This window comes from Oreochromis aureus, linkage group 14, assembly GCF_013358895.1.
Source record: "Oreochromis aureus strain Israel breed Guangdong linkage group 14, ZZ_aureus, whole genome shotgun sequence".
Taxonomy (NCBI): Eukaryota; Metazoa; Chordata; class Actinopteri; order Cichliformes; family Cichlidae; genus Oreochromis; species Oreochromis aureus.
In genome coordinates, this window is record NC_052955.1 from 37,490,993 (window position 1) to 37,515,976 (window position 24,984).

The 24,984-nt window shown below is 39.6% G+C and overlaps 1 protein-coding gene across 5 annotated transcripts in view; it reads left to right on the forward strand.

The window, feature by feature from the left end:
• ksr1b (kinase suppressor of ras 1b) overlaps positions 1-24,984 on the forward strand; it is a 67,670-nt gene that overhangs the window by 31,385 nt on the left and 11,301 nt on the right. For 3 of the 5 annotated variants that reach the window (XM_031746659.2, XM_039597985.1, XM_039597987.1), the window contains 4 exons: positions 18,444-18,591; positions 19,816-20,212; positions 20,417-20,580; positions 20,707-20,773. In XM_031746659.2, the coding sequence (XP_031602519.1) occupies positions 18,444-18,591; positions 19,816-20,212; positions 20,417-20,580; positions 20,707-20,773 (776 nt within the window). Of the gene's footprint in view, positions 1-3,921; positions 4,034-18,443; positions 18,592-19,815; positions 20,213-20,416; positions 20,581-20,706; positions 20,774-24,984 lie in introns of those variants that run through there. The other 2 variants (XM_039597986.1, XM_039597988.1) reach the window with 2 other exon arrangements.

Sequence of the window (24,984 nt, forward strand, 5' to 3'; positions counted from 1 at the left end):
CGTAACAAGTCACGTGACGTGACTCTGCGGCTGTGATTGGTTCGGCTCTGCGCTACTTAATTTGGATTGGCTGTTCTTTTTTTTTTTTTTTAAGAGGACAAGAGAGATGAGGCCTATCGCAATAGTTTAATTTTTCTATCGAGAAAAAGTTATTTCGTAATACATATCGTTATCGTTTTATCGCCCAGCTCTAATTTTGACCCTATTTTTCTTCCTGTCATCTGATTGGTCAATGTCATGTCAATCACAAATGTAACAATCCAATCAGAGAACAGATGGGTTTGGCTGTCGGAGGGGCACTTTTTTGAACTGCAGGTCCTTGAAGGGAATAAATGCCCTTTTACATGCCAACCCAGCGTTTTCCTTCATCACCACGAAGGAAAACAGTCTGTGGTCATCCGAGTTTGGTGATTTTTGTGTCACAGGTCTACGTGTTTAATACAGCGCTGCGGACCGCGGGGGGGGGGCAGTGTTTCTTCGTTATGAATTAGCATACATGTTTTTATTGAACATTTGAAGAACTAGCAAAAAAAACAGAAACTCTTGTAGAGGACATAAAGTCAGAGATAGAAACGACAAGGAGCAGGTGCATCTAGTACAGGTAGAGCTGCTGCAAAAACCCACAGAGCTCAGCAGCCAGCGCAACAAATTCTGGATCCTTTGCTTTTAGTTAGCAGTTAGCATTAGCAGCACATCCTGCGTCAGATGTGAAAGGACCTTTATGCTGCGCACTGTGACTCACAGCAATGGTCCCGGGTCAGCCCTGACTTTGTGTTAAACTAATCCTAAAGTAATAATGGTATTTCTAACCACTGATATACCACAACTTTATCCTTTCAACAGCTGCTGAAAGTTAGCGGACCTAGCTGCTATCAGATATTTATATAGAGATCCTCCAGCTTCAAACTGTATTACCCTTCAAGGACCTGCAGTTCAAAAAAGTGCCCCTCCGACAGCCAAACCCATCTGTTCTCTGATTGGATTGTTACATTTGTGATTGACATGACATTGACCAATCAGATGACAGGAAGAAAAATAGGGTCAAAATTCGTACTTGCAACTTGCAGGGGGTTTTTTGGGCTAAGTCCACACACAAATCTTTTTTACACACACACAAATTCTTTTTACACATACAAATCCTGATTTACAAGTACAAAACTGATTTACAAGTACAAAAATATTTATGACCACATTTTGAGCCCATATATTATCACTTCAAATTACCTGAGGGTACAAGAAAACAGATCTTATGAAGTGATGAATCAAATGTTGACTTTTTTGGTGCAAGTTATTATCAATATGTATAGAGAGGAAGTCTGGAGAGAGGTACAAAAGTGAGCGTCTACAGCCATAAGTAAAAACTGTCATGGTTTGAAACTGAAAAATCAAAATCTTGTCAAAACTGATGGAATTATGGAAACGGTAAACTTCTTGATCCACCATGTCATAGCATCTGGAAAGTGTTGGATTTACAAAAGCCTCATTTTCCAGCATGACAATGATCCCAAATTGTTAGGTGTAGGCTGTGTGCAGACAGAAATCGTGGACCCAAAAGTGCAGACACTCGGAGGCACAAAGTAAACTCAAAAAAACAGCTTTAATGCTGAACTAAAAAGGTACCAGAACTAAGACTTCAAACATAAACTCAGACAAGCAGACAAAACACACAGCATAATAAACGGTAGATCGCGACAATGACAAACTGAACCACAGGGCTTAAATACATAGAGGGAGCAATCAGGGAATGGGCAACAGGAGGGAAACACAGCTGGGGCAAATCAGGACTAACGAGGCAAGGAAAGCAAAACCAGATACACTAACATGAAACACGGACTTTCAAAGTAAAACAGGAAACATAACACAGAGACGCGAACTTAACAAGGGGATACAGCCGACAGGGGAGACAGCAAGTATAGAACACAGAGACATAAACCATAAGACAGAACTCTAAGAAAGAAACCAAAGACTAGAAATGATAAATAATATAATAAACTCAAAAGCCCTGGGTCAACGACCCAGGCATCCTAACTCAAATAGTCTGCCGACACAGTAAAAGTGTACCTGGATAGAAAAAAACATAATGAGAAAATAGAAAAACATCAAATTTGGAATATCTTTCAAGACACCTCAAGACAGTTTTCCTCAGAGAGTTGAGGCATTGTTGAAGAAAAAAGGTGATCATATCAAATATTGCTGGAACTGTGCAAACTCTGTTTTTGTCTTATGTACTGTGTATAAATCATTGCACATATTTCCCATTTTTCTAGCAAAATATAAGGAACGAGAAGTAGCTCAATACTTTGACAAGACTTTGACTGTACCAAACCATAAATTTTGTGTCAGAAACCGTGGATTATGTGTATGGATTATCTGGATTATCTATAGTAATTATATATTATTTATTTTCTATTTGGATTGTCTATTATATGACTTATCGGCCACCCTAATGACAAACAGGATTTGCTTGTCATCCTGTTGGCAATGTAACTTAAATGCATGTCAGAATATTTCAAGAACATTTGTGATAATATTATATATTTGTGAAGATATAGAAAAATAAGTGCTGAAAAATGGTTTATTGATGCTTGCTGCTTGAAAGCAACAGCATTTATAAGTAATTGAAGGGCATTTTCCATCTTTCTTTTCCAGTGATTGCCATTGATAACACTCTTCCTAATTTGGAGTATGAATATACAGAAACAAGGTCCCAGCAGCATTATAGTGCAATAATAGTGAGACATCATTGTATCCAGTGATACAGCATAAATCAATAACTAATACTATGTGACGTAATATTGTCATATAACTTTTTGACTAGCTGCTTAAAGTCCTGCATTTCCAATCATGTAACCACTATTTGTTCTTCGTGTCATATGGAGTGCAGTCAGTGAGTGTGCCAATGGTGGAGCCATTTGTTCACACTTGGGTCACATCAGCAGCTGCAAGTATCTTCTCCTGTATAGCCCATATGTATGTGACAATGTTTTTTCTTCTACTGGCGAAACAAGTTTGTTGTTTCCACCTTCAGCAGGAGCAGTTGTCTGTACTTTGTAGGAGGTTGTTGAAGTAGCTTTTTGGTACTAAATCATCAGCGTCACTCTTGCAACGCTCTTATACATGTCTGGTCTTGCCACATTGTTGCACACACCAATTAATGTTTTTATGGCGTTTCTATGCCAGCAATATCATGATATCACATTTTTATAACACAAATCATTCACAAAAATTATACCGGAATTATTGCCGTGATATGACGTGGCACACCCCTAACTGCTATTACCTTCCTTCAAATGTGTGTAAATTAAGTTTAAGTAACATTTTCAGTGCAGGTGTTTTGCATGTAACAGTGATGCATTGAGAAGGAGTTAGTTAGCCGGAGTTAGCATTACCATACAGCGCTAATGCATATCTTATTCATAACGAAGGGGATTTGGAGGATTTCTTCTGAGAGAGGGTGGGGTGTGGCACTGATTAGACACATTAACTCAAAAAGAGTAGCTCTCGGAAATGTAACTATAAAAAATGCTTTAAAGCTTACCATAAAGATAAGCATTTGAATTGACTGCTACCAGTAAAAAGGTTCTTAAAATCAGGGCTCTGTGGTGACTGTAACACTAGTGTGTATATCAGTTTAGATTTAATAATATGACAAAAATAATGATAAGAATGATAATAATGATGAAGCACTTAGTGTCAGTTATTACAGTATTACAACTGTTTATCTAAGGGTAGCGCATAAAAGTAAAAATGAAAATGAAACCGTATGCATGGGGAGTCAATGATCATTTATGTACCGTGTTTGCAAGTCAGGAGACCTGTGAAAAATCTTGTTGAGTGAGAGTGAGAAACCAAGAGGGGGAGGGTAGTGCTAGGAGGGAGGAGAAAAAGAGGGAGTGTGATAACAGCTGTGGGAAGATTTGTTGGCTCTCTGTGTGTTTCCCAGCAGCCTGTTGCGCTTACGGATTATTCTGGTACAGTGCCTGGATTATGAGAGCGGGGGCTTAAATGTTAAAAAGATACTGTCAACCTCATGGTAATGTACATAATCAAAGCTCTGCTGTTTCTGTCTGCCGGTTTTTAGCGTATGTAACATAATACAGATCTAAGGAAAAGTGTTTCCTTCATTTCCTTATTGTGGCTGTTTCAGATAGTCACATTGCGCATTTTCAGTTTTAATGTGCGTGTGTACTCTGGCCACTTCTGTGTGTGTGTATTGTTATTGGCAGTGGTGGGTATCAATACAGATTTGTGTTTGCCTTTGACATACTATGAATTCAGCCCTCAGTCATTACTGACTCTGTCATTCAGTCTTGGTGCTCTGGCTTTTCTTCAGAAATGTATTTCTGTGTGGTTAAGTATGTGCGAAAAGGCAGTAAGCAGTGTCAGTAATTAGTGCCATTTGGATATCGAAGGTTAAAGGAAAAGTTTTAACTGCAGTGTCTCTCTGTCAGTGTTTTTGCCTCTTTCTCTTTTTCTTTTTTCTGTTTTGGAGGGTGGGTTTCATCACCTAAACGTAGTCAGCTTAGGCATGCCCAGGCAGTGCCCAGGTATCGGTATGCATCAGTTTTGTGAAGTGTGAAATGTTGTCTTGTCTCGCCAATCTTTTTAAACTTTTTCCATATTTTTGGATGAGAAGTGTAGAACACAAATCACATTTACTGTATAGGTTGTTCTTTCACTGCATACTTATTTTGACCATTACAGTAACACTTGGAAGGCTAGTGGCTGTGTTGGGATAAATTCAGATGTAATGTGGTGTTTATTAAAAGAGGAACTTGCAACAGTTTTATACAATAAAGTCTTTGCTGGTGATGGGAGATGCATCTTGTTGACCACAATGTTTTCTAAACAGACTCAAGATTTTGGCTGGTATCTCTATATCATTACTAGACGACTGGTTTTCCTACTATTTATTTGGAAGGATATTCTCTGTTAGTTCGATTAAGTTCTCCAAGTTCAGCTTGCACTGCTTCTCTAAACAACTGGGTTCCACAAGGTTCAATCCTGGGTCCACTGTTATTTTCCTTTTACCGTAAATCCCGGACTACAGAGCGCACTTGATTAAAAGCCACATGCTCTAATTGTAGAAAAAAAATCAATTTTGTACTTGTACAGGCCGCACCGGATTTTGAGCCGTATGCGTTTCACTTGTAATATGAGATATTTACACAGAAATATTACACGTGAGGATTTTTAACGTTTAATTTAATCCGTAAGGTAACATAAACATGGTAACATAAACGTTATGGTAACATACAAAAATACATACTGCAAATGCTTTTTTTCCTCAAACAGCGCCTGTAACATGGCTACCTTTAAGTATCGGTAACACACAAATTACGTTGCTTATGTTTTTTTTTTTTATGGAACGGTGCACAAACAACATTACGTCTCTTAACAACCGATAAAAATATATACCGTATATATACTACTTATCATTTTGATTGGTCTACTGTTACCAGGCAAAATGCTTTTGGCCGCATGAAAAAAAATATGCATTAGCCGCACATCAGTATAAGCCGCAGTGTTCACAGTGTGGGGAAAAAAGTAGCGGTACGGTACATGCTTCCTTTAGTCAGCATCATTCAATCTTTTAAGTCTCACCAGATGGATAGACTGTCCAGAGTAGCTGAATGTTTGCCTTGATTTAAACTCTAACAAGACTGACGCTATTATTATAACTTCTCGTGATATGTATTCCAGAATTAGAATTTTTTTCTTCCTTTTGCTTATTTGTGAAGACCAGTGTTCATAATCTGGTGTAACATTTGATTGCTCTCTGGACTTTGAATCACTTGTAAAATCGATCTCACTTTTCTATTTCTTTTATTTAAAGAACATTTTTAAATTGTGGGCTATAGTCTCCTTTAAGCTGACAGAATTCACTGGTCAAGGCCTCGTCTAGGCCTCTTAAGATCAAAGTGGACTGTAAGTGGCTTGTGATGCAAAATGAAAAATGAAATGAAAATGAAAAATCGAACCTAGATTATTTATCCCAACTTCTTGTGAAACACTACTGGTCACTGTCTTCGCTCACAAGCTTAATATCTATTAGTTCTCCCTGCACAAAGGCTGAAGTCTAGGGATGTTAGAGCCTTTCAGTCTGTGGTGTCAAGGCTCTGGAACAGTTTACCACTGCACCAACTAACTGCACTAATGTCAGTTGTTTTTTTACACCAAAATACTATTCGTTTTTAGCAGCAACATCATTGTTTAATTGTCTTCTGATTAGTCTCTGGGCTAAGTCAGACTTGTCAGACATTCCTGTTGGGTGTTGGACTAGGGTTGCCCTTTCACCAATTCTCTTCATAATAGAATATCTAGGTACAGCCACGTAGCAGAAAGTGTGAGGTTTGGTAGTCTCAGGATCTTCTCTGGTTTGTGCTTCATCAAGCCAATGACCTCCAGGTCACACTGGACTCATTTACAATCATGTGAAGCAGCTTGGATGAGAACAAGCACCACCAAGTCTAAGGCCCAGCTGCAAAAGGGTGGAGTGCACATTCTGGTTTGTGAAGGGGTGCTACCTCAAGTGGAGGAGTTTTATGAGTAGTGGGAGATTGACAAACAGATTGCTGTAGCATCACCAGTGATTTGGATACTCTACTTGACCTTTGTGGTGCAGAGAGAGCGGAGTGCGAAAGTGAAGCTGTCAATTGACTGGTCAGTCTATGTTTTACCCACTTCTATGGTTATATGCTTTGTGACTGAAAGAATGAGATTGCAGATACTGGCTGCAGATTTCTCCATTGAGTGTCTTGACTCTTGTTTAGAAATAGAAAGAAGCTTTGTCATTCAGGAGGGACTCAGAATAGAGCACTTCCCCACACCGAAAGCAGACAGTTAAGGTGATTTGGACATCTGGACAGAATGGTTTCTAGCAGCCTCTTAAGTGAGTCATTTTGTCCAACTGGAAGGAGGCTCGGGAGTAGACTGAAGATGAGCTGGACAGATTATATCTCTTGGCTGGAAGAGGTGTCCAGTCAGAGAGATATCTATGTGTTTAGACTGCTGACCCCACAATGTGGATTTAAAAAGGAAAAGTATGATTAATGGTTATATTTTAAGTTGGGTGCTTCTTTCTTCCACACTTGCTATGTACTCACGGTGGGTTTCTGAATAAATTGAAAGTTGGAATTTCCAAGTTTTTGACTTAATTTTCCTACTCAGAATGTCAGAAAAACCTTAGCCAACCCAGAGTTAAATGAAACAAAAAAAAAAAGCATTATACAAAAAGTATTATTCTATATTGCTAGTGATATTTGAATGACTCTACCTTCTTAAGAACCAAAACAAACCTGTTTTTCCATGCTTTTTGGGAACGCGCTAACTCAGGAGTGACATCACTCCTAAATTTCAATATCCAAGTTATCTGGAACGTGTCGTCACACCTCTCCTCCACTCCAGTGTATCTACTCCCAGGGTATTCCAGCTTTTTGGAATAATCTTGTTGAGTACCCAGATGTGGACTCTTGTGCTGATGCATTTATCATTACAAAAGGCGCAACTCTTGTTTTTCTCTTAGTATTGTCTTTTCAGACACATGCCATGAATTTGGAAACATGACTCAACCTGTGCAATTGAATTAGTTGCTGTACACATAGATATTTCTGGTGTCCAATTCTTATTCCTCAGTTAGAACATGAACAAGTATGTGTATGTGTATGTGTGTATGTGTTTATTTGTGCTTCACAAAGATTGTTATAGTTATTGTGTTTTACTTTAAATCATACAGGGTTCACAAGGGTGTATGTATTGTATTTAAAGCTAGGGCCAACAAAAGAGTGGAAAAGTAAGTATTACTAAAAGAAACAGGTGGTTTATAAACAGAGCATCTCAGAGGTTTCTCAGAAGTAGAGATAAGCAGAAATTCACTAGTCTGCAAAACAATGTGCAAATTGTGCAACACTTTCAGAAAAAAAAATAATAATTATTGCAATTTTTCTTGCATTCATTTAAAAAGTCAGCTTACTGATTGCCTGATCCCTGCTTGATTTTTGTGGTCATGGCTTTAGGCATTAGGGTTAGGGTTGGGTTAGGTGTTAGGATTAAGCATTTAGGGTTAGCATCTTGTATCAGACTCCAAATGAGTCACGTGGACACAGCAACTTGGCTTGGCAAGTCTACTCATGTAAAATTATCACTTTTTCATCACTTTTAATTGTTTTGCTATATTAATTATTATGTCTGAACTTTTTTTTACATTGCTACTGCCTCATAGTATGCTTAAAACTGTACCTCACTCCCCCAGAGCAGCACATCTATAAAATGAAAAATACGTACATATTTAATAGTACTGTCAGTGTTAGCTGCATGGTGCTAACGCATTAATGAGCTAACCACGCTAACGCGTTGACGTTAACTTGCTAACAGAGATTTGCTGCGTTAATGCGGTTATGGTGTTAACATCATTTTAATGAGATTAATGCTGACAGCACCAATATTTAATATTTTCCTAGTTAAAACGAGAGCACCATCTGGAAAATCCAGAATATTTTTTTTACTGATATTTTTGTTTTCATGGTATAGCTTGTTATATTTGTTCAATTCAACATGAAAGTAGAATGACAATATAATATAATTTTCTTATGTTCTATATATGTTCAACATTTTTTTTCTTTTGGATTTCTGTGACGTATTGAGGTTTTTTATTAGAGTCTGCTCAAATATGGGATTTTACAGGACAACTTTTGATTAATTTTGATGGATGGTAATATGCAAATATTGCCTCAGATTTCAGTCTGCAATAAAAATTACTGAAAGGCTGAATTCACCTTTTGCACCAAAATATATATATCTCCACAGCCATATCGTTTTAGACTGTAAAATTTTAATGCAAATCGGAGATGGTCAGGCAGAAGGCCTATGTTGATTTGAGATAATATGACCCATATTAAAAAAAAAAAAAAAAAAAAAGTTTTGCATGGGCTTGCTCCACCTCCTTTAAATGTCTGGAACACCACCTCTTTTGTGTTCTAGACTCCTCCCAGTCATAGACTGATTTACAGCCAAGTCTTAAAAACATTTGAAACTCTTGAAGTTTAAAATGATATTAATTTGTGAGCCTTGTGTGTGTGTGTGTGTGTGTGTGTGTGTGTGTGTGTGTGTGTGTGTGTGTGTGTGTGTGTGTGTGTGTGTATACACACAGTGCATCTAGGAAAGAATTTACAGTGCAATGGTCACTCTGACAGAGCACCAGCGTTGCTCTGTGGAGACAAGAGAACCATCTAGAAGGTCAACTATTTCTAGATTTCTAGATGTGAAATAAGATTAGCCTGCTTTTGGACCATGATGAGAACAAAGTAGACTATATCACAACTGGCTGAAAGATCCCTTCCTACCACTTTTCATTTTGAAGTTTACTTTTGGCAGCCTTTGTGATATGTGTTATTTAAGAAACCATTCTGTTTGACTGTAATGAACATCCTCGTGATATCACATTTCCTCCTCATATCTTAATTTCGTCCTCTAATGTGCAGACTTATTGTTATCTCAAAGGAAATGCCTCTGCCTCTCCCTAAATTTGTGTTTCACTCTGTATTCTGGGGAATGTCTGATAATATTATAGCTACAGTGCCCTTTGTAATGTGTGGGACAAAGGTATAATTTTTGCCTTCATACTTCACCACGGTAATCTGTCAATCAAAAGGAATCGATATGTGATTGAACTGGGGGCCTTAATTCAAGGGATTTTACTAAGATTTTGCATAAACTGTTTAAAATTACAGACATTTTTATGTACAGCCCCATTTTCAAAGATTCAGTCTGAAAAATGGCCCCATTTTTGTCATTCACAGTGAGAATGGCAGTTTGTTGCAGTGCCTGCCATAGTTTCTTGTGCTTTACTATATATTTTCTTTATAGTTGTAGCTAATCTAGTCTTTTTTTTTTCTCCACGTTTTCAGTTTTTATAAACCATGGACCTTAGTAGTTTCCTCCTTTGTTTTTTTTATGGCCTCACAGTCTTTCTTACGCTTTTCATGATGGGGGCGTCACGCTGAGTGGAGTGGCTCTGTGTGTTTACATACAGTTTTTAGTGATCTCCAAAACACCGCTGTTGACCAAAGCCAACTTGGTCATACCGCAAGAACATCAGAGGAGACATCGCAGGTGCTGGGCTGGAGAGAGGCTGAAAGTGAGGTGAAGAACATAAATCGTCTGTTCCATCGGTCACTATGGGAAAAGTGAGGTCTCTGGCTAATAAGATGGGTGGCTGGTAAGACATCAAAGGGAGTATTAGGAGTGCAGTATATTATGCTTCACAGAGATATGGCTGCACTCAGACCAAGCTGAATAGTAAGAAGAAAGGTGGAGGGATTGCAGGGTTAGTTGATGAAAGATCCAGGACATGTTACTGTGAAGGAATGTCTCTGCTCGCCAGACATCGAGCCTCTAGAGTATTTGCCCATATTATTTACCACTATAAATGTCCTCGACTACATCAGCAGGAGCAGCAGCATTTGACATTGTACAAGGTACTGTCGCTGACCTACGGTGCAAACATCCAGAGGCTTTCATCACCATTAGTGGTGATTTTAACCGTATCAGTCTGGACTCCACTCTGCCGGGCAGAGACAATAAAAATCTGGACTTTCTACATGTAAACATGCAGGATGCATACAAAGCCACTGCAAGTTCAGAGGGATATAGCATGAACTGAGGCGGAACTGATCAGGTTTAAAGATGTATACCGAGAGAAGCTGGAGACCAAACTCTAGCTGAATCACATCAAAGCAGTGTGGAGATTGATGCATCTTATCACCAGACTCAATCAAAGAGATATAACAGCAGGGGAGTAGCCTGGTTAGAGCCAATGAGCTGAATCTGTTTTTCAACAGGTTCAGTACTGGACTCCCTCTTGCCCGTCCTCACACAGCATCAATCTTAACACCTCCTCAGCATTCAAAAACCCTTTTTCCAGTAGTATCTACTTCGGTTGACTCGCCAAGGATTGAGACGACTCAACTCTGGTTTTCTATTACAAACTAATATTACTTTGTTTTCGTGCTTGTTGCAGTGTGGTCAGCGACAGTCACTTGTATAATGTCACATGCTCCTGCCCCATCCTTTTTTTATGGTCTCACAGTCTTTCTTACATTTTTATGGTGTGGGGGTCACGCTGAGCTGAGTGGCTCTGTGTGTTTAGAGAAGTCATGGGTGCTGGGTTGGAGCGAGAGTGAAAGTGAGGTGAAGAAAATATAAATCGTCCGTTCCATCTGTCACTGTGCTGTCTGACATCCTGTAGTATCTCTTCAGCCTGAGTCTGCTGCAAGAAAAAGTACCAGTGCTATGAAAGACATCATGTTTAGTACCATTAATAAATTAAGCCAGTCCTTGATAACTTCAAACCAGTTGCCTTGATGTCATGTCATGAAGGTACTTGAGAGACTGGTTCTTGGAGGTTAAACATGTTCTTGAACCTGTTCAGTTTTCTTTCCAGTGGATGATGCTGTTACCTACCTGTTCCAGTGTGCTCACTCTCACCTAGATGGTACTGGTGGTGTTGTAAGAGTCATGTTTTTTGATTGTAGTACCATCCAACCATTCTGCTGAATGAGAAGCTGCTCAGGATGGGTGTCACCACTTCTACTGTGGCACCACAGGGACTCCATTCCTGGTTTACCTGGTACTCCTCAGATTTCCAGTACAACAATGAAACATGCCATCTGCAGAAGTTCCCTAATGCCACTGCAGTGGTTGGGTATCTAAAGGCTGACAGGAGTTGGAGTACAGGGAACTGTGGCGTGATCCAGAAGAAATCTAGTTTTTAAATCACTGCTGTATATAATTATAAATTCCTGCACTCAAAAATAAAATTTTTGTTTGTCCATTTGTCCGTCCAGATTTAGCCAGATGCTTGACTTCAGAACTGTCATCCAGTTGGCTTTTTCAGTTTAGTTCAGACTGTATCTGTCATCCGTCTGTCTGTCCATCCAGATTTAGCCAAATCCTGCAAAAATTGACAGATAGCACTGTTTGGTGTAAAAGGATAATGGCTGAAAGCGTACTGCAAAGCTTACCTAAGAGTTTAACTACATAATGAAATGAGATATTTTTTTGTGTAGGTCATCAGGTCATACAGTCCTGGTCAAAAGTTTAAGACCACTAGAAAAAAAGGAGAAAAAAAAATCATATTTTGCGTGGTTGGATCTTAATTATTCAGCAGTGATAGCGGGCCGTGAGAGACCCTGCCTATGCAATTCAACAACCCGATCACGTTCAAAAAGGGAAAGGTTTTTGTTTTTTGTTTTTTTTGCCTTTGCCATCATGACAGTGTGACTACCTGACAGAAAATGACAATGAATCCACATTTTTGCACAGATTTGGCCTTTTAAGGGCATGTGGTCCTAAACTTTTGATCAGCTGTAAAACACCCTGTTTCAGTTTAAGTGTTGTTTTCAATAAATTGCATGCTCAAATGCATGTTGAAGCTCTACTTGGAACCTTGTTAAGATCCAACCATGCAAAATATGATTTTTTTCAGTTTTTCAAGTGGTCTTAAACTTTTGATTGGGACTGTAGTAGTCTAAGATGCTTGGAAAGAAGCTGAATGGAGTTCTTTATATTTCACCTCTCATCCAAGAGGCTTCTTCATTTCAGAACTGAAGAAGCCTCTTAGAAGCCTCCAGTTGCTTTCTTCCTTAGAAATTAGTTATTGTCCAACTGCCAAGTCAGTTGCCTGGTCTCAACCAAATGGAACATGCTTTTTCATCATTAAATATAAAACTGAATGCGGAAAAAGCCAGTAGCTGGTAGCTGAAGGTAGCTGGAGTAAAAATATAGTGGAGCAACACGGGATGCAACAACATGTCCATGGGTTGTAGAATTCAGGCAACTACTTTTGTCAAACAAATGAGTCAGTTTTATCAAGCCTCTACAGCCAGACTTTGTTGAAGTCTCTCCTGTTGCCAAATTTGGAGTAAAATGTCTTATCCATTTGGGCTTTATGATGGACATTTTTTTTTTTTCTCATCAGGAAATATGCATCCTATGTGTGCGTTGTTTTTTTTTTTTACCACTTGTTTTTAAATGTTAAAGGATAAAAGTGGTTCATGTCTGGATGTGCTGTTACTAAGATACTCTGCCTGAATTTTTTTTGTTTTTATATTTATTTATTTATTTTCAAGTAATGGAATACAGCACAAACACCGTCTTCAATTTCTTTTCACTCATTCAGTAAAAAGACTAGATGTTATAGTCCCTGATATTGCACTGCTTTAAATAGAGAGAATCTTGAGGGATGGCTGTTATGAGGAAAAGCACCCCAGAAACTTTACCAGCAGTACACATCGATGTGTGCCTCAACTTTCGGTCTTTTACCCAAGCTAATGTGCTATTTTTTGGGGGGATTAGAGATCTGATCTAGATTATCATATTAAGATTTGGGACACATCGTCAGTAGTGGACCTTGGATTCATTGGGTGTTTTGGCCATTATCACTAGACACCCTCATCCAAGGAGGCCCTGCCAGGGTTGATCAGGCCCCGGAAAACTAAACTGTTTAGTTTTCTACAGTTTATTTTCTTCTATCTATTCACTGCAACTGAGAAATACTTACCTCCTTATCATTTATGGAACCTCATTTCTTCAAAGGGATAGAAAAGGTGATAGAGAGAAGTAAGACAAAAGGGACAAGATAGGAGAGAGCAGAGAGGAGAGCCGGAAGGGGGGCGCCCGATCTGGCTTCCCACACCTCCCCGCCGGATCGGGCTGTACGCTCTACCTCCCCACTGCCTCCCAGAAAAGGGAAGAAGAGCAGAGGGGAGAAGAGCGGAATATTTCTTTTCTCTCGCGGTTAGCTGACTGCCTTAGCTGCCCAAGTGATGTCAGCCCTTTTTAACCACAGCCAGTGACTGGTCCCCTCAGCAGTGTAAGTTAATTCTTATAGCCTGGCGCTATAAGAATAGCGTCCTCTGATCCCAATTTCTCTAAGCAGTTTTGCTGTTGTACTGGCAACAAAGCCCCTGCACCCAACTTCCACCGGGCGCATCTTGATCTTCCAGCCTCTGTCCTCTGCCTCATCTGACAAGTTGGCATAGCGCAGCTTCTTATGCTCAAATGCTTCCTCAATTGCTTCCTCCCATGGTACCATCAGCTCAATGACGTATGCAAGTTTTTTGGAGTTAGCCCTAAGGACGAGGTCTGGTTGCAGCCCCTCAACCCACGGACCTGGGCGTGCTGAAGGTTGCCAGGGATTGGCAGATGCAAGTGGACTTTGATCAGAGGCTAGTTTTTCCCACAGAACGCCCAGGTCCGGGGTTGAGGGGCTTGTCCTCAACTTGTCTCCCTCCCAGACAAATGTTGATCAAAGCTGACACTCCTCTTGTTTCGTGAAAGTTTGAGCGTTGATGGATTTTCTTTTGCGCTCAACGTTCTCAGCTAGACACCTGAGGATTTGGTTGTGTCTCCATGTGTATCTGCCCTGAGTAAGGCTAGTCCTAGAACCAACCAAGATGTGCTTGAGTGTGGCTGGGACTGTACACAGGGGCCAGGATGGGTCCTTTCCAAACCACAGCTGCAGATTTATTGGGGAAGGTAGCACATTGTATGTCGCTCGGATTATGAAACTTAGTCTATTAGACTCCATTCCCCAGATTTCACTCCATGAGAATTTCCTCTTTTCCACACTCTCCCAATTCATACAGCGACCCTGCTTGGCCAGCGCTACGGCTCTGGCATGTCTGGCTGTTTCCTCCTGTCGAGGCACCTCCTCCGCCACCATTTTTCGACATTCGGTTAGAGATGCCTGTTGCCACCGAGGTGTTACCGTTCCAAGACCAAATCCTCCTCTGCCCTGTTGGACGTGACCCACCACGTCACGATGTTGAAGAGCAGATTTGACCTGTAGCACAGATGTGGCTGGGGTCCACTTCCTCCCCGTTGCTAGGGTGGGAGCAGTGCCTCTCACTATGGGGTCCCAGGAGTCCGTGAGTGACATCTCAAGCCTCATTTTTGCACATTTAAACTCCTCTACCAGACTAGGGATAGGCAATGACAGTATCCCGTCACTGTAGAGTCTCTGGCCCAGAGAGGTATTACAAAAAAGTTTTCAAATTTATGTTCTTTAATTTTGAATTTCTGAAAATGTATAAAAATGGCTCTTTAACAGTTCATGCAAATTTTTTGTAAAACCCTCTTGAGTTAAACATGAAAGTCTGCACTACAGTCATATATTAATTGCTTTATTAGCAATCCACTGTGGCAGTGTACAGAGGCAAAACTGCAGAAATTGTCTTTGTCCCAATCATTACCAGTGTTGGGCATGTTACTTTGAAAAGTAATTAATTATAGTTACTAGTTCTTCAAAAAAGTAACTGAGTTAGTAACTGAGTTACAAGATTCTAAAAGTAATTAATTACTTGAAAAGTAACTATTGCGTTACTTTAAAAAAAATGTTTAACCCTCTGGGGTTACTACTTTCGATTTTACCTCTACAGTTGACCTTTAAAAACTGTTTATTTGCCTTGTTTGGTGTCATTCTTTTCAGCACAACCTCATGTGTCTGAATTTACAGTTATGTTTTCATTTTGACATACTGTATTACTGTAACAACCACAAACTTGTTTAATGAATCATATTTCATAACTTTAAATGCAAATGTAAATTGGCAATTTTAAAATCATACGCACAAGTTTTTTTTTTTTAATAACCATTTCAAACTATTTACATAACAATCAGGTGTTCTACATTCAATAAGATGCCCCACAAATTATTTCTGTCTACTATAAAGGAGAACATCACAGCCTGATACCTGCAGGTCTGACAGCAGCAGGTGTATCACTGCTCCTGTTTTCTACCTGGAGACAGCAGTCGCCTCATTATTCTGACACACAACACCAAACTATCCACAACACTACACACTAACTACACAAGACAACACATTAACTACACACTCCAAACACGCTAAACGTCACAAATCTCTCACATCTCAAAACTCGCTCTCTCTCTCTCTCTCTCTCGCCGTCACTCCTAAAACTTCCCCCTCTTCCTAAACAACCAAATGTCACGTTGCCATATCATTTTTGATTGGTCGACATGGTGCATTTTTCCACCAACACGAACGGGCTGTTTTTTGCTTTGTTTTGTTTTGGTTTGGTTTTTTTGGGTCATACGCAGAGAGTGCTTGCTAGCGCTGTCCTTAGACAGTAAACATGATGAAACTATTGAGGAAAAAACGCAGCGTATATATTGTTTATCATGACTCTGGTTTTAGGTGGCCTATCAGCACAATTTAAAAACTGGTATATATCACCTTGTTGCTTTGTCATCTTAAAGTGGTCATGTGATTGGCTTAACACGACTACTTTATTCTTCCTCAGTCAAACAGCAGCACTCATACGATTGTTTTGCCCCCTAGCTCCAGGTGTTGTGCCAAAAAGTGATCGTCTACCAGAAAGTGATTGCTGTCCGCGGGAGCGCGCGCAGCTGCTTAAAGCTGTAGCGCCCAGATTACTTACGTAGACAGCTACTTCTGTGCAACTGATATAAGATGCGATAAGCTCAAGACAGCTTCGACCGTCTGTTTGTTGAAAAATAGTAATGCGACCGCACGTCGTTAGTAACGGTAACAGTGTTGTAACGATAGAAATAGTAATTAGTTAGATTACTCGTTACTGAAAAAAGTAACGCCGTTATTCCCATCACTGATCATTGCAGTGTTTCCAGTCACACTAACTACCAAGTTCTTCCTCTAATGCTTCATAAAAAATAGAAATATAAATGAGATAATTATTGGGTGTAAAGGGATTTTTCTTATATCTATTTATTATTAAAGTCCAGGACTTTACCTACCTGAAATACCTACCTGGCTTTGGCTAAGTAGTGTCATAATGGCCCACAAGATCCATACTGCATCTTAAGACAGGAACACTCTAAAATGACTGTGTGCAAATGTATGCTGTCGTTTTCTGCTGCTTATCTGGGTTCAGTTTGTGGGGGCAGCAGTTTAAGCTGAGACAAAGTCATAATTGCTTCACCATATCCTGGGCCTCACCCGCACATGGGAGGCACCAACATAAATTCCTATTCTACACACACATGATCTTTCTCTTAGTATTTAGGTATGAATACAACAGCATAAAGCAATAATGAAGCCAGCACAAAGAGACTTTAAAGTGACTCTAAAGTAGAATCACTGTGGTGAGGAAGAAAATGTTTGCAGTCATGCACACAGATGCTTGCAAAGAGCTGAAGTTGTGTTAGCAGCAAAATGCCATTGTTCCTGTCCTGGTTGCAGTTTGCAGTTTATCATTGTTCTCTTGTCCTTTTTTGCAATAAAAATAAAAGTAATGTTCATATCCGTACTATAGATTGCACAACTATTTTCCTCCTTCTGCATATGAACTGAAATCAGCTGATTCTAGCGCAAGTACAAGTAAAACCAATAAGCAGAATCAATAGGCAAGCAGACTAACAATTCCAAGGACTTGAACTACTGGGAACTGGTTCTCTACAAGAACTGGTTCTCAATTCCCATCTGTATGCTAAGCCCCTCCCGAATGATCAAGCTCCTCAGCCGATGTAGTCACGCTTTGGGAGAAGCTCATTTATTTATTCATTGTTCATTGTGATTGTAGGAACATGGATCACCCAGTTAGTTGACAGCTTTACTTTCATGCTTAGCTCCCTCTTTACTACAACAGGCCAGTGCAATATCTGCAGTACTGCAGATGCTGTGCCAGTCTGTCTGTCAGTCTTCTGCGCCACTCTCCCCTCACTTGTGAACAAGACCCTGAGATACTGAACTCCTTCCCTTGGGCCAACAATTCTTCCCTGGCCCAGAGAGAGCATTCCACCATTTCCTTGCTGAGGACCATTGTCTCAGATTTGGAGGTGTAGATTCATATTCAGCTGCAAACTACCCTAGTGCAAGCTGGAGGTCACTCATTGGTGAGGCCAACAACATCTGTGAATACCAGGAACATGATCCTAAGGCTACCAAAACCTTAAACTGCTTGGCTTTCTCACAGACCTTGGCCTACAAATTCTTTTCATAAAAGTTATGGATAGCATCATTTACAAAGGGCAGTTCTGGCAGAGTCCAGCTCTCACTGGAACGAGTCCAACTTACTGCAGGGACTAAATGGCCCATAACAACAGGTTGGTCACCTAGTACTTCTAGAGCGCTGCCCACAGGATGATCAGAGGGATGAAGTCAAAATAGTCCACAAAATACAAGTTAATAGAATTTTAAAAATATATATTTCTTGTTTAGCTGTTTGTTTTGTTTTCTTGTTTTTTGGTTATCATTTTTTTCTTTGTTTCTTTCATTTTCTAGTTTACACATTTTTTGCTGGGTGCAGTATTGCTTATATTTTGGTATACTTGGATTTTAAGTCATTGAGCTCAACAGGAATGCACTTTGGGTAAAATCTGGCAAAAGCGAGTGAACAGTAGATAACTTAAGCAGTTGGTGATAGATGTCATGTCTTTGTGTCCTGAAGGCTGCAGCAGGGAAGCTCTCAGTGGACAGCTTGCTGCAGATGTCCAGCTCTGAGCTGCAGGACATGATGAGACGCCTAAGCTCCAACTCAGAGGACCGCTCTCGCCTCACTACTGCTCTCTCCTGTCTAAAGAGTGTTAATGAAACAGGTGACCAAAGAACCTCCCCTTCTGTGTTCTGTTGTTTCTGAGTCATTCATAGAATAATTCATCAGACGATATTTAAGGAGGGGTATATACAAGATTTTGTTAATACCAGTGCTACAATTCATACTTTAATCATCTGAGGTGGCTACTGCATTGTTTTAGATGCTGAAAAAAACAACCCCACTTACTGAAGAAAATTAATCTATTTCCATTTCCATAAACTTTGTCAGAGGCCTGCTAGATGTAATCTAGCAAATGTTGACTTTTTTCATGAATGGTCAGATTGTGTGCAGCTATGAATTGTGGGATAATATTGTGAAGGATGCCGTCACATAAAGGACAGCTGACCGTGTCCTCCTTTAAGGAGGTAATGAAGCATTAAAGTTTTTTTCCTAAACATTTGGAGCCTTTGAACAGCTTATATTATGACTGCTGCATAGAGACTTCAGGGTCACTTGACTCTCCTTAAACGCAAAATTAAGTATTTGAATATACCCATTGTCTCTAGTTTCTTTTTTAAAATTTCTTCTTGTCATTTGTGTTGTACTATTTGTTTTATATATTATACTGAAATACAGTACTGTTCAAAAGTAATGAGTCACTCCTCTAATCGTCATATTTTTGCAAGGAAATTGGGAAACAATTTATTGAAATGTGTGCATACATGCAAGTACGGTGTATAAGACTCTTTGCGACTCAGCTTGTTGGTGCAAAAATACTATTTTATCTCTGTCAAATTTTTTATCATTGGATTTTTTTTCAAGATTAAGCTAAAGAAATTGGGACAAATTATGTGTTTTTGTCACATGCTGAAGATGTGTAAATGAAGCGCCTAAAGATTAAATTAGGTTTTTTGCTAGGCTGTCTGTTATGTTTGGACAAAAAACTGTTTTATCCCCTCAGTTCATAGGTCAGTCTTAGGTTGCTGAACAAACAAAACAAATGCTTTGTGGAAAATGGTCAGGTACAGGGACTGAACTGACTATGAGTGAAGAAACAGCCACTGTCAAAAGAAAAACTTTAGACAGGAAGCTGAAAGGACTATTGCTGATGACCACTTTAAAAAATTACAGAAAAAAAGTGTTATTCCTTGGAAGCAAAATATAAAGAAATGAGGATTGACTCTAGATAATACAGTATAATTTTCAGCTCCTACAGAGGTGTTAAACCTGTTGATCAGGCTGATTGTATTTCACAAGTAATGATCCAAACTGTCTTTGATTCTAGGAGGCGATCTGAGGCATAACTCAGGCTCCTGCAGTTCTGAGTCACAACAGGACAGCAGTCCCTTTTCTCCTATTAGCCCCTCTTTAAGCTCTGGCAGCCCTTTCACCTCATTAAAACCCAACAGCAATCATGGCCGGTCCATCTCTATATCAGTGGTACCCTGTTCGGATGACCAGAGACCAACTGTACCAGCTGAGAACATGAGCGATCCGTTCTCTTTGGAGTCAAGCACCCCATCACTAACACAGGTCTCAAAGACCCACACGTTCAAGTCCTCCCACACACCACCACCACACTCTCGCAAACTGTTGCAACTGCTTCCCAACATTGCACTTACGAAAAACAAGAGTCATGACTCGCAGCCGACTAACCGCAACGAGGATCCTGGGACACACAAGTAAGTTTTAGAAGGAATTCTGCAGTCATACATTTTCAGCTCTGCTTTGACAGGAAGATTTCTATGTACTTTCCTGAATCAGTGTCTTATCTCCACAATTGTGATAACTATTTTAAAAAATCATTTTGTTTATCCTTATAGTGTAATTCATGAATCCCATTTATAGTGCAAGGAGGTTTACAGAATTTGTCGGTGTGTTTGCAGGCCCTGTAAGAAGAACAAAGTGTTGGCTGCTATTCAGATCAACGGCTCTGGGATCAGTCCTGAAGATTCAGCTCTAAGATCACCTCTGCTATCTGCCCAAACACCTGGCCCTGTCCCAGCCTCAGCTCCATACATGATGCCTGTTGCCCCCATCTTACTGGACAGTGAGTTTCTATAAAAGCTACTGGAGTGGATTTCTGTTCACACAGACTTTTGGCCCTTCTGTAGCTCTGTTTCAATTTGACAAAATCTATCCTTTTAATATTCTGGTTTTCTAACGTTCTTTACAGATCTAGCCATGCAGAGAAGTTCCCCACAGACAATAAGAAGAGACATTGGCCTGGCTGTAACCCACAGGTCAGTAACCAGTTTGGAAAAAAAAAAAAAATCTAGTTAGTATATGTTATGTTATGGCCACTGCAGGTGATGCATTTTACATATTGTGTGACAAACTCTACTTTCAAAAACTAACTGAAGCGATATTTTGAGCATCTAACTTGAGCCAAATAAAATAAAATAAACAGGAAATGTTAACACGACAGCTATCAGGAGGAATTGGTGCATGTGCCTGTCGAGTCTGGGATTTTTACATGACATGTAGTCTGTCTGTATAGTAATTCTTAAAACATATTAGGCTGTTTTTTGAGATACCAATTAGAGTATAATAACAAACGGCTAACACAAAAATTTTAACTAAACTAAAATTACACATTTTCAAAAAATAAAACATAAAATCTGGAAACTGAAGCGAAAGTGAACTAAAAACATAAAACTGGTGTAACTTGTGACATTCATTTATCAATAAATTGATATCATCTTGATGTCAGTGACATCATCTGCATAATCTTTGTGCAAGTTTGAATGCAGATAAGCATTCACAGAATTGTTGTTATCCTAATCGTTATTATTATTATTTGTCATTCTATTTAGAAGCAGTTTTTCAACCAGTGCACCAAGAGAAATTTGACAGGAATTTGCCACAGAGTGACAGTATGTCAGTAGTAACTGGATAGAGCATTCTGATTGGCCAGTTAACTCCAGGCTTATTTTTTTTATTGGTGGATTTGTCTTCAGCGTTTGGTTCAAATCTGGGAAGTTGGAGTCAGTGGATGACTTTTTGAATCATCTTTTCTGGCTGGATGATTAGAACTGAAACTGAAACCATTTGCCTGTCTGTAGTGGATTCTCCCACATTTCAACTTATCTAACCTAATATAATGTCTGTGTCTGTATCCCCCCACTAACATGCAGCTGGTCTGAAAATAAAACCCACAAAACAGTTCAAGATTAAAAACTATTTTACCTACAGACACACACACACACACACACACACACACACACACACACACACACACACACACACACACACACACACACACACACACACACACAGCAGGTTAGTTGGTGTCAGTTGATGACTTTCCAAAGATTTGAATAAGCTCTTTTGTGAAAGAGAGTCTGGACTCTGTAGGATCTAATGACAGACTACTTTTTGTGAACTTTAGCTCCACTTTCAGGTGGGTCACTGACCTCCTGTTTGAGGGGAAGCAACAAAAGCGAATGCAGCATGTCACCACCTCTGCTAAGAAGATGCTGATGAACCCTTGCTTAAAGTGTTTGTCACACTGTCCTCTGACAAGATGCTGCTGTCCATTCGGCTATTTTACTGACTACCTGTTTGAGAAGAAGTCACTGATCTGCACACACAGCAGATTAGAGTAGACGTGCAGATATTCTACTTTTCCTTTTAAGATTCTTGAGTTTAGACGTTTAAAACATAACACCACTCTTTAAGTGATTTAAAGAATATCAGCTTTCAATATTCATTCAGATTTATTTGATTATTCTAAATTTTCTTTTGTCATTAGCTTTTTCTAATGTACATTTTAAAGATATTCGGCTACTTTCAAACTTTGAAACTTCTTCTTCTGTGTGAACTTCAGCTTTCAACAGTTCTGCACTTTGGCTTTCATGTGAATGATTCAGCATATTCAGTCTATACACTGGTGTACAAGATTGAGCAATTATGAAAATCCAACTCAAAGCTTTCAGCTGTCAGCATTCACACTGCATTATTTCAGGAAATCCATTCTCTAGTTTTGGTTCTGTACATCACCACCGTGGATTTTAAATGAAACAACTCAAATGCAGTTGAAGTGCAGACTTTCAGATTTAATTCACTGGGTTTAACAAAAAGATTGCATAACAATGTGAGGAACTAGAGCATTTTTTTAAAATCAATCCCTTAATTTCAGGGGTTTAAAAGTAATTGGATAAATTAAATAACTACAAATAAAAAGTCAATTTCTAATACTTGGTTGAAAACCCTTTGCTGGCAATCACGTACATCATCAGATGCTGGGTTTCCTCCTTTTTAATGCTCTGCCAGGCCTTTACTGCAGCAGCTTTCAGTTGCTGTTGCCTTTCTGTCCAAAGTTTAGTCTTCAGAAAGTGAAATCATGCTCAACTGGGTTAAGATCAGGTGGCCATTCAAGAATATTCATCTCCTTTCCTTTAATAAACCCCTGGCTTGCTTTGGCTATATGTTTTGGGTCATTGTCCATCTGTATTATGAAAGGCCGCCTAATCTAGCTGGATTTGAGCAGACAGTATGTCTCTGAACCCCTCAGAGTTCATTCGCCTGTGTAGGGATGGGTATCGAAAACTGGTTCTTGTTGAGAACCGGTTCCCACTGTTTCAATTCCTTGGAATCGTTTGCCATTTTTGCAAACGATTCCCTTATCGATTCCAGTCGCCCGAATGACGTCACCACGCTTGCGGGCGCCGCGGGCGCACCTGGCAGGAAACACGGCGCCTAAGCGGCTCAAACGCTTAAAAGTTTGTTTATATTTTTATGAGAACGGATTGTCATCCGTTCAGGGCAACTTGCAATACTTGCAAAGTAGATATTTCATTAAGGGAGGAAACACTACGAATATGCAAAAGCATTTGCTCACAAAACACGCGATGAACTTAAATGAATGTCTTTAATTCCGCTCCGGACTCGTGAATCTCAACCCAGCAGCAGCAGCGGTAACGTTTGCACGTCATCTCCCGTTAATGCGGCAGGTAAATAATCAACTAACAGTGCATATTATGTTAGCGCGATCTGCTTTATTACAAAACCTGCCATTACTGTGCATTTAGGTGACCATGATGAGACAGACAGACAGAGTCTGGCTGGCGCTCGCTGGCAGTTGTCGCTGCAGTCTACCGGTAGCGTCTCTTTTCAGGCCCGCATGTCACCGAGCAGTGACTAGTTTGTGGTCAAAACCTTGCAGCCATTTGCCACAGCAGATGGTAAGTGAATGTGTTTAATTGTTGGCAGGGACATTACTGGATATTCTTGTGTAATTGTTACAGAATAATTTATGTTATACTTTGTTATTGCTACAGAAGAATATTTATTTTATTATTTTACGTTTACAATTTTCCCTGGGGACCCTGTGACACCCCATTGAAGAGCCGTAGGCTGTGGATCTCTTAAGATCTCACTGTTGGGTTTGTAAGGCCATGTTACTCCTAAATTTCTATCTTGTTGAAAGAGAAGATATAAAACAGTTCTAAGCTAATCGACCTTAGTGTTCTCCTTTTTAAAAACAAGAATCGATAAAGAATCGAATCGTTAAACAGAATCGAAAATGGAATCGGAATCGTTAAAATCTTATCAATACCCATCCCTACGCCTGTGTCACATCATCAATAAACACGGGTTTCCAAGTGCCACTGGCAGTCATGCACCCACATGCCATCACACTGCCTCCGCCATGTTTTACAGATGATGTGGTATGCTTTGGATCATGAGCTGTTTCACACCTTCTCCATACTTTTTTTTGCTGTCAGTCTGGTCGAGGTCGATCTTGATTTTATCTGAAGGAATATCCCATACCTGCCCATGAACTAGCCTTTGAGTCCAATTTAAGTGAAAGTTTATGTAAACAGTATGTTTATTTCATACTGTACTATACTGGACTGCTCTATACTATATATAATACTATACTCCTTTTAACATATGAAATGTTATTCTTAGTAGCAGACTGAAATGATATTTGAACCTGTGATCATGCCTTTGGCTTCATCAGGAGAAATTTAGGTTTTTTAGCTTAAAAAAAAAAAAAGCTCTGAGAACAGCTTGATGAACAAGATCTTTTTTGTTCTTTCCTGAGTTCTGTTGTACTCACAGCATGCAGAGGTTACTATTCACTAGCTGGGCCCACATCCTCATTTTAGGTTTGACATCGTTTTAGTAGGTAAAAGTGAATGCTTTGACATGAATTGAGCTGCAGTTTGGGGAAGGCCTCGAAGGGGACTGGCGATGGCTCCCAGGCCTGGCAGATCCCCATGTACTAAATAGAAGCAAAGAAGTTAAAGAATAGAGAACAAGGAGGGAGGGTGGGGCACGTAAACAAGAATGATCAGCTTGCAGAACTGGGGGAACCTATATAGATGACAGCCGGAAGGAGCGTGTTTGGAGGCGTGGTCCTGCTCCTGAAATTCCAATACATAATCTCCAATATGACTTTACACTGTCAGTCATTCTAAATTAAATTATTATTAAATTAAGATTC